The sequence below is a fragment of the Rhamphochromis longiceps genome, linkage group LG1, assembly GCF_057381845.1.
Source record: "Rhamphochromis longiceps isolate RC_006_pf linkage group LG1, R_longiceps_female_GT1.1, whole genome shotgun sequence".
NCBI classification, from domain to species: Eukaryota; Metazoa; Chordata; class Actinopteri; order Cichliformes; family Cichlidae; genus Rhamphochromis; species Rhamphochromis longiceps.
Genome location: NC_140557.1, coordinates 24,567,261 through 24,577,866, shown reverse-complemented (window position 1 = coordinate 24,577,866; position 10,606 = coordinate 24,567,261). Strand labels below are relative to the sequence as shown.

The following is a 10,606-nucleotide window of genomic DNA, read 5'->3' as shown; positions in this document are numbered from 1 at the left end:
ATGAAACCAGGTGAGGTAATGCAACCTCTTGAACACCTACACAGTGACAAAGGACAGCAATGACAAGGTCAAGTGTTATCGAAGTTATTTTCTCCGATGTAAGATAAAATATGCCATTGATGACAATGTTGTATTTTTCCTACCAGTAATGCATCACTTAATTTACTTAACCATTGGTTTCTATGCACTGTTGTAAATTATTTATTTTCTGTGAATTTTTTTATCACGTTCAGTGTAAAACAAATCAGTAGCTACTGGATTTGATACAAATGAGAGCAGACACTGCCACCTGCAGGACGATAAACACAAGCTGAATATGCTAGAGATCAAATAAATAGGTAACTAAAATCTGAATGAGAATAAAATAAATCTGACAAAGAAAATAACAATTTAAGAATGTAGAAACAAGGTGCAGGAGAGAAAAAAAAGCATTTATTTAATGATACATTAAATTAAATAAAGCAGTATTTGAACAGCTACATATTTTAAATAACCATTTAAATGTTTAAACAGACATGTAAATATAAATTTCATTTTATGAAAATATTTTTGATGAATAGCAGAAAAATAAGAATTCAGTCTAGAACTTTAATAAAACAGCCAAACCTGCCATCTGCTGGACAAATATTGTAGCTAAACTCTAGGGACCATAGATATATGTCGATAAATATACGACAGCAAAACAAATCGGCTCTGTATTCTAAAATGTTACTGGACTTCTCCAAGTATGGTGGTTATCACGTTTATGTATTGCTGTACTATATTTTCAGTCTGGTAGTAATACATACTGAAACATATATTACAGTTTTCTGACATTAAGTCCTTCTCCTTACAAAATATTTGCTAATACATTGATTCTTAACATTTTAACATTATAGTATTTAACATTTTGTATTTTTAGTTGTTCAAAGCAGTGTATTCTTAGACATCTTCAACACAGGTGGTAAATATTTAACCAATCACAGCCCAGATTTCCCACTGCTCTTCAACCTAGCTACTAATTACCTTGAACTCTTGCCTCTTCTAATCAATGATAGAGTTTAAACATTTGCTTTAATTACTCCACCTAATTCTGGATAACAGGTAAAAGGTTACAGTCACGCAACTGTTACAGCAACTCAAATGGTGAACACGAACACAGATTTTAGGTGAAAACTCTATAACTTTTTTCCCCCTGTTGCTGGTTCATAGATGTAATAATAATAATAATAATAATAATAATAATAATAATAATAATAATAATACATCCTGCACAATAATAACCATCGTGTGATGCTGCCGACAGAATTAATAATGATCTGATCATCACAGAACGCTTCAAAGATTTTAAATAGGGCCTTGTTTGGACTCCTGAAGTTTAATAAGACCTTAACATTTACCATGTTTTGGGATTAATAGCATTTGTGGACTGTAAACAGCCTGACTTTCATGCACTCAATTATGGTCCACGGAGCAGTTGAGATAAAAGCATCACTGGCCCTACTGGAAGGAATCTATAGCCACAAGGACTGGGAATCCAGGCTGGATTAACAAGGAATCAATGGCAATCAGTACGGGGGGTTTAGATCTGCAGACAGCAAAGGGATATGGCATTAGTCTGGAAACAGCTACAGACTACAACGATATGGGATTAGCAGGTATATATGATAAAAGGAGTGAAAAGGTTTTGTGCTTGTTGTTGTGCCCTCTTGTTTTCCTTAATCGTTGGTTCAAGTATTGGTGCAACCTATTAAACTTACAGTTTGTGATTGTGATAATGATAATAATGACTGTAAATGCTGGTTTTATTCTACTTCCTAGTAAACTTAACAAAATCCTTTTTTTGGCCCCTAAAATAATTCCCTCTACTGCCATTAAAGTTTCACATGGGTGGGGGGTACACCACCAGGGATGACAATTATTGCAACGTTTTACTTCTGTTTTACCTACAATCACAAACCCTTCAAGATAAGCTATCGTGAGGTGAAAGTATTCTCGTGTTATTGCAGTTACTGTTGTCTAAAAACAGCGTTGGTTATTTATGACTTCAGACCTCCAGAGGTCATATTAATTGGAGGAACGCACTCTCCTCCCTTTGATAGGCTGGGGAGGCCTGAAGTTGTTTTCCATCCACATCTTCTGATCGTCGTCCTCTTCGGTGAACAGAAGCATTCTGAACATCCCCAGCTGCATTCAGAGGGACAGAAACATGAACTTTGGAAAAGACATTCATTTCCTGCACAACCCTTCCTCCATATTAGATGCTATAATAAGACAAATATGCAGAGTATAACTTAACAAATCCCATGAAAGGTCCAATAATCAACAACATATGCTCATCTCTAAAGCAAACCTGGCTTCCCATCTCCAAGCACACTTATACTGTAGTCATAATTCAAAAACAGATTTCTGTAAACAATTGCCTACAGCATTTGGGCAGTTTTCTGCAATAATTACTCAAACAGCAGCAGGTTTAGCAAATTTTTTAGAGGCAGTTTGATGCTGCACTGACAGCAGAACACACGTAGGATCAGCTTAGATCAATTTAGAACTTTCTAATGACCTTCTAGTGTTTCTCACTGCAAAGCTGTGGCTCACTGATGAGTTTTAATACAGCTCCATGGCACAGATAAAACAGCTTCCTAAACTTACAAGTACCCACAAAACCAAGTTAGAGTTTGGCACTTCCTCTCTAACTCTGTGTCTACCATTATGTAGGGAAATGAAAAACAGTAATTCCTACAGGAGTAATTCCTTATTATATAAAGGCTTTTCCCTGCTGGGTCTCCATGTAAGCAGTTTTCAATTAAATCCCTGTACCCATCCAGTCACCCATCAGGATAATCAGCTGGAGGGGATCAAAGGCTTGAGGAATGGAGTTATAGTCTGTGGGGCCAGTTGCCTGTCTTACATTCACCCCAAGCAATGCTACAGATATGGGTTTATAGATAGTTCATGACCAACACCCACAGTGCCTCCACCAATAAAACCTCTGGTTCCTCATGTACAATTATAGATTTGCAAAACAGGCAACTAGAGAAAATAAAGGGAAAAAAAAATCAACAAATTAATAGAATAATCCTGAGACTGGCCAGCAGTGGCTACAAGAGACTCACAGGGGGACCTGGAAGGCGTGTGCAGGCATCCAGTTAGTTAATTTTGACATCCTGCAGTTATCAGACCTTAACTTTCTGATTAAATTCTGTGCTAAGAGGCGTGGATAAAAAAAAAAAAAAAAAGATCTTTATGAACTGTGGTTTGAAAACAAAGGAAACCTTGACTGGTGCAAAGATGGCAGCACATATGGACGTATGCAGCGGCACAGCGCTCCCAACTATTGTGCACCTTTTATGTTTTTACACCTTTTCGTTGAGTCTTCCTGCAATCTACTGATCACTTTCATTCTTCAGGAACTAACAGACATCTGTCTCAGCTTTGAACCTGGACTTTACTTCGGATTGGACCAACAGTATCCCACCTGAGATTGCAAGACCACTGTGTCCTCTGTGGTTTACTGTCGGGAACAGCAAGCAATGCAGACGGCACAGGGAGAGGAAACGCAAGAGAAAAGTAGGGATGGAGCGCTTGCTATCGCTCCAGCTGCGAAAACAACACAAATCACCCCTTCCATCCTCTTCATTACCAATGCCAGATTTACTACAACCACTTTGTCCGGAGGTGTTGTCTGCTGACTGTAAGTCCTGGCTTCATCCAAACATCCACTGCCTCATTGGAGTTACCAGGTCAGACCCTACACCGCCAGGACCGCAAAACAAAGACTCTGATAAGGCTCTGTGCTTATGTGCTAGACCACCCCTCCCCCTAAAGGCTATTTTTTTCTTTCTATACACTCCCTGAAGACCAGTGGAGCATAGCCAACCATAATACAGACGAAGACTCGTGGCTGTCACAACTGAGTGATCAACTGGCGCTTCAATGCCTCAAGCTATACTGGCTTACAGATGAATGTAGGTCACAATTTCTGACAGTTTCACGGTTCTGTTTAATACGTTCATTTTTTAACTAAACGCTATGAAAAAACGATCACACCTGATATTCTTCTTCTGAAGCAACGATTGTAGATCTTCTACTTTAGTAAAACAGAGCTTTTGCCAGAGTCATTACCCACTGCTGAGTACTACTTAATGATGTCTCTGAGTGGCTGTATAACAGAACGTGGAATAATCATTATCTATTACAGATAAGATTATTGGTGGAGTATAGACTCATTTACTGTTAATGATTCGTCCCCAACACAATCACGTCATGACAATATAGCCACACTTCTCCGTCTCCATTTTGTAGAACAGAAAACGTTTCTAATGCAAAACAAAAGCACTGCCTAAGTTAGAAACTGGGTGTGTAAAGTGGTCACAATTGCAGCACTCACCTGCTTTTCAGACACTTCGATTGGCTCCTTCAGGATGATCCAGATAACACTCTCGTGTAGCGGAGGTGTGGTTAGAGAGCCGAGGTAGGTCCAGTAGTGAAGACTGCTGGGAAGCAGGCAGTTGGGGTTGAAACCTTTGAAATCTGTGATACTGCCCTGAAACATAAAGACAATATAGCTGCAACACTGCAAAAATGCAACTCACAGACCATTCTTTTTTTTATATATGCAATAAAATAAGTCAACAATCACAGCTAGGCTACTCACTTTATACTTCACCATGTACAGAACATCCGTTATCATGTGGAGCCATCTGTGGTCATCACCTGTCTTACATAACAGATAGATATATTTTTACACACACATGCATGCGCCACGTTTCTCACATATTATTAACTTCCACTAAGATGGTTTCATACTATCATTATCGGGCATGAGGACAGAAGATGGGATTGAGAGAAATGTCTTACTTCTAAAAAGATACCAAGAACGGCAAGACCATCGGGCGCAGTTGATGCCTCTCCATACGTTTTGTACTTGACAGCATTCCAGTGAACTAAATGAAGCTACAAGCGAGGAAACAAAAAGAATAAGAAAAATAAGGTAAATAAATGAAGTCATGCATACCACATTGCAGCCCTTTCTGTGTGCTATGAAATAAGAGAATATCAGTATCTTTTTATGAGTATAAATATCTTTTTATAGCAAAGTCTGCACCACCACCTGTTACCATATACATTTTTACCAGTACACACACCCTATTATAATTATATAAGTTTTCTTAACCTGCATTTGGCCATCAGATACTGAGATAAAGGATTTAAACTCAACAGAAACCTACCTCAGATGCAAAGCCTTCTCCTGAAACAGTGTGTTCAGAGCCTCCATGTCCTTTTCCACCCCAGTGGAAATGAAATTGTTTCAGTCTGTAGGGGTTATCGAGTGGGCCTCCCTTGATCACTGTGGGAGATACAGAGAGATGTACTGTAGAGGTAAACAAAAAAAAAAAGTGTTGGTGTTTCCGTGCAAGCACTTCCCCATACCTTTTGTTGTTTGATTTCTCTTCGCAGGTCTCTGCCTCACAAAATTTAGAGCCCTAAAATGTTCTTCTTTGCATGCTCTTTTCAGGAGTCGCTACAGCAGAGGCTCTGCTTCTCTCTGCTCTACTTACATCTTGTCTCCTCTTTTACGACATTCATGAACCACCTCTAAGGTCTCTTCCTCCTGCCTGGCAGTCCCATATTCAACATCTTTGGTCCAATAGAACCACTATCCCTCCTCTTAACATGCCCAAACCATCTCAGTCTTCCTTTAACTTGGTCTCCAAAATGCTCAACCTGAGCTTTCCTTCTGATGTACTCATTTCTGATTCTCATATGGTATAATCTCAGTGAAAATCTTAACATCTTCCATACTTCCACCTCCAGCTCTGAGTCCTGTTTTTTGTCACCAAAGATCACAATGTAATCTGTGAACTGTGCAAATATCACAGTTCACAGAGACTCCTGTCTGACCTCATCTGTCAACCTGTCATCAGTGTAGAAAACAAGAAGGGGTTTGGAGACAATCCATGATGTGATCTCACATCTACCTTGAATCCATCTGTGACTCCTAGCAGACGCCTCACCGCTGCCTTGTTGTCCTCATACATGTTCTATGCTTTCTCTAGAACCATGAAGACTTAGTTCAGCTCCATCTAACCTTCTCTATGTCACTCCATAGTGCCCTAAAATGACTTGTTGCATGCATAAATAAAAATAAAAGTGAATTTGAATATCTGCGAAGGCATTAGAAAATGTCATTTCATGAGAACACATCACAAACTATCCTTTGTGTAGCATCACACGAACGTCTGACATCATTAGTCAACACCCAGGAGTAGGGATGGGTATCGTTTAGGTTTTAACCGATACCAGTACCAAACCGGTACTTTTGAAACGGTGCCGGTGCTTAAACGGTGCTCGAACCGGTGCTTAAAGAATGAAGAACACAAACTTTGTCCAAAAACCTCTCATGTTTAGCTGTTTTTTTGTAAAAAGGCAACAATGTCAGCCTTTTCTGCAGCTATAGGGGATTTATGGTATCACTGTTGACTGGAAGCAGTGCTTAATCAATGGGGGAAAAAACCACCAACTTTGTCCAAAAACCTCTCATGTTTAACTGTTTCCCACTTTTTCTTTGGTCATTTTAGCCTTTTTGGCCAGGGTGAAGGGAGTATCTGCCATCAAACAAGAAGACAGCCGCATGTAGCTATGATGATGTTTGCTAGTTCACCTTACGTGCATTCATTTAATAACGTGGTTAGCCTACTCAATGTAAATTACACACGAACAACATTAAGCTACTCACGCAGAGAAGAACGGCTGCTGCTGCCATCATCATCCGTCATCATTTCTGCTACACTGGCAGGGCTAGGGGCCAGGACTCTCCTCTTCGGGTTCTTGGGGGATGTTGCAAACTCCAGGACCGATAACAGGCAGTAGATGTGTGAGGTGTGAGGTCTCGCAGCAAGCTATCAAATACGGTGCATTTCTCTGCTTTTAAAAAAACACTATGTGTCGCCAGGTGTTTCATCAGATTCGAGGTGTTACCTCCTTTGCACAGCATCACCTTAAAGCACTTGTTGCAGGCTGCTGAGTTTGCATCTTTTGCTGTGAAGTACAGCCATACTTTTGACCGCTTCACCTTGGGCGTTTCCATCTGTAGCTCTACTCTAAAAGAACGTACGCACCTGGGCCCGCCTACTACGCTTGCAAAGGTTAAATGATTGGCTGGAATCCAAAGCGTATGACATCTCAGGAAAAAAAAAGCACCAAAATAAAGCACCGAGATGTGCGCTGCTTTTCGGTCTCCATCATGGCACCGGATACCGGTACCCATCCCTACCCAGGAGGTTTCAAATCATCGAATTTTGCAGTCAAAGCTGATATAGAAGCAAAGTCTCCAATGTCACGTTTCACAGACCTCTGTGGGCACCAGCTTAAGCTTCAGATGCAAATTGCCAGTCTCATGCAAAATCAAGATTAGGATATTTTGAACTTGTTTTTCAGTTTTAACAAGGGTAAATAGTAACTTTAATCTATGCCACGATGAGAACAGGAGACCCTGCAGACTGCTTTGTGGCTGTGGTATGCATTGCTGGATGTGGACTTTTTCCACTGTTATGATGATTGTTATTCATTGTGATGCTGCTGACATCGTTGTGACAAAAAGGATCAGATGATTCAAGGTCACATTAGCTGTGTAGGAGTGGCACAAAATGTGAAACAATGATCAACAATATGATATTAATGTTAATAATATGTAGATATCATTTTACACCATCTACATTGTAGTGATAAATATGTATAAATGAATAATGTGCAGAGTCAGGTAGCAATGTTGTAAATCCTGACCTTCGTAACGCTACTGTTAATATCTGTCTGAGGAAAGAAGAGCATAAACCACCTGCACTTATGAATCATGTTAGCTATTATAATTCTGTTTTATTATAACAACTTTAACAGTGTGCACCTGTCTCAGTATAACTGTTTTTGGCATTCCCAAAATGTTGATTCTGTTCACCTGGATGTGGCGTTTTCAGTGCGACAAAAGTTTTGTCACTCATCCAAGTGAGTTCTGAGGAAGACGTGTAATGGCAAACAAACAACGGGTTTAGAGGATTTGTGCAGAACATTTGAAATACAGAGAAATCGTGCTAAGGTTGTAGTTGATGGCAGTTTTTTTGAGGGTGTTTTATTTCATCGTTATTATCGATATTTCAGCAAACAGCCATTTGGCTGTTTTGTGATAACCGTCAGAGCAAAACAGCCTACTTTTCCGAGCTTATCATTCATGCTAATGTCTGGCTGGTTAACACAGATCCACCCAGTGATAAAGACAAATATTGTCATCATAACCACTGAGATCATCCAACATCATTATATTTCTTGTCCAGCAGACAGACAGTCATGCAGATAAGTGCTGCTTACGCTTTCCTGCAGCATAATAAGAGGCTTATTTGCAAACTGTGATAATAATCAGCTTTACACGTGGTTTTGCTTTCGAGAAATCAAGGGAAGGATTACTGGAAGTAAACTTTTAGCACAGATTTCCCCCTCATGTAACTGGCAGCAGATGTCAGACTGAAGATCAAGTTTGTCTTCGGCTGCTATTATAGTTGCACGGCAGTTATATAAACTTCTAAAACAGATATGGGCATGTTTGTAACACATATAATACATATATAACACATATAATATAACTACAACAGGTAAAGTGGAACGAGAATATCATTGAAGTGAATTTAAAACAAACAAACAAACAAAACAAAAGCACTATTTTCTCACCTGAACGATCATCTGAGTCATTGAACTCCACAACTACGGAGTGTCCATTGTTGGAGATGTTAATGGAGGTGCAGTGGTCATAATTTGTCATTATAGGGCCTAGATCGCGGTCATGTGAGGCCTCATTGGGGACGATATCAATTGGTGATTGCCGGTTCCCCTCCGCAACAGGGTAGTTTTTATACCATGAAGAGGGACCTATGGGAGAAACAAATATAATCAAAAACAAACACATTTACAACACACACAATTCTGCAACTACAATGATCTGCACCAGATCTGTTAGTGTGTCACCTAACAATAAACCTGCAACTAAACTAATGAAGCTTTCTCCCTCCAGGCCACAACTAAAGGCTGGTGGCATAATCTAAAACTTTGGTCCTAAACAGGTATCGGGGAATTCAGATAGACTTTCTCAATAACATTAAGGCAATGTAGCACAGCACAGAATAAGTCTGCTTAAGAACATTAGACAGAGCAAAATTAAAAATATTACACTCTCTGTAACTCAGGGCAAATTCGACTGGACTGTCAGGTTGAGGTGAAACCGTTTATCCCATTAAGCGTAGGGCTAATCGGGATTTAAAGGCTGTCTTTAACGTCTGAGTAAAACACGAAGCACCGCAAACAGGCCGTTTATTCCAGTTAAATTGCTAATTGCCTCCACGCAGGAAAACAGTGCCTGGAGCTTGCAGGTTGGAACATCTCACCGTCCTCCTTCCCGTATCCCCAGTGATGTCCCGTCATTGTCCCTGTCTGCAGGTTCCAGTCGGACCAAGCGGCACTTCGTTGCGCACGTGAAGGACAGGTAGGGACATCAGCGGGTACAGCTGTTCAACAAGTTTACTGGCAATGGGGAAGGTACCTCTTTTTGCCACGCCCACACGTGTGGGCGCGCGCACGACCATTGAACGCTAAAATAGACACCTCGTTGAAAAAAAGAAAAATAAGCGAAATCAAGAATGTGATCTACTAAAAGGTTCCCTTTGAGAAATCTTCCTCGCACTGCTTCCATGATGTAGACATGCCAAATCAATATTATTTAGTTTGTGCAATATTTTTTTTGTTAATTGCTGCTGCTTGTAGGTTTGGGATCTTTATTAAATTTAAAAAAAAAATTGTCAAATTCTTAATTAGATGTATTATTATTCATCCGAAACCTTGGCCCCGTAGAAGTTTAATGTCACATTTGAGTATTTTACTAACATACAGATGTACTGTAATCCCCCTTTTTTCTTTAGGTATTTCTTTCTGCTTCAGCTTTATACTCTAAGCTATATACTATATTTTGTAATAATCTATTATATAGAAGAATACTTTATACTCCATACCACTTATTTTAAAGCTTTAGTTACTTTTTTTTTAATTGTTATAGATCCCAGGAAGACCCAAGCAATTACAATCATAAACACCTGCAGTGATATAATCTGTATGATTCTTACAGAAGCCATTTTATATGAGTGAGGTATTAGGTATTGAAAATATATTTTGATTTTTACACAGGTTGCACTAATAATAAGTTTACTTAAGTTAAAAGACTAAAAGACTATTTAACTGTGCAAATAATTATGTTTAAACTCCTCTGTAGCATTACTTTTCAGGTAATAAAACTAACTGTTTTTTGTGAGTAACATCATCTCTAAACCATTCATCACAGCAAGTCTCACTGCCATCTTGTAATCCTTCATTTTCACTCTTTCTGCTATCCTTCTGTCATAAATCACCCCAACACTCGTCTCCAGCCACTCCACCCAGCCTGCGCTTCACCTCTCTTGTGCACTTGTTTGGTACCTTGGTTGACCCCGGGTATTTAAACTCTGGGTATTTAAACTCATGTAACTTCACTACTCTTTACATATGCAAAGTCTCCCTCTCATTCACACACACACACATGTATTCGGTCTTGCTT

General features: G+C 39.5%; 1 protein-coding gene across 2 annotated transcripts; it reads right to left on the bottom strand.

Annotated features, from left to right (window-relative positions):
- Positions 1–418: 418 nt before the first annotated feature.
- ca7 (carbonic anhydrase VII) lies at positions 419–9,637 on the bottom strand. Of its 2 annotated transcripts, none has more exons than XM_085402958.1 (7): positions 9,408–9,636; positions 8,698–8,895; positions 5,211–5,329; positions 4,840–4,935; positions 4,637–4,699; positions 4,370–4,525; positions 419–2,166 (listed from the first exon to the last, which is right to left on the bottom strand). In XM_085402958.1, the coding sequence occupies exons 1-7, from the start codon at positions 9,442–9,444 to the stop codon at positions 2,047–2,049; spliced, it is 789 nt and encodes a 262-aa protein (XP_085259084.1). In that variant the 5' UTR covers positions 9,445–9,636; the 3' UTR covers positions 419–2,046. The 2 variants fall into 2 exon arrangements, with proteins under 2 accessions (XP_085259084.1, XP_085259092.1); XM_085402966.1 differs by lacking the exon at positions 419–2,166 and adding an exon at positions 2,748–3,730 and having other exon boundaries at positions 9,408–9,637.
- Between the last annotated feature and the right edge of the window lie 969 nt (positions 9,638–10,606).

Excerpts from the sequence above, each read along its gene's own strand:
- ca7 (XM_085402958.1), bottom strand. The coding sequence starts at position 9,444 with ATGACGGGACATCACTGGGGATACGGGAAGGAGGACG. Across the intron at positions 4,700-4,839 it reads TTCTTGGTATCTTTTTAGAA|ACAGGTGATGACCACAGATG; the intron begins GTAAGACATTTC and ends CTGTTATGTAAG. Across the intron at positions 2,167-4,369 it reads TCGAAGTGTCTGAAAAGCAG|CTGGGGATGTTCAGAATGCT; the intron begins GTGAGTGCTGCA and ends CTCTGAATGCAG.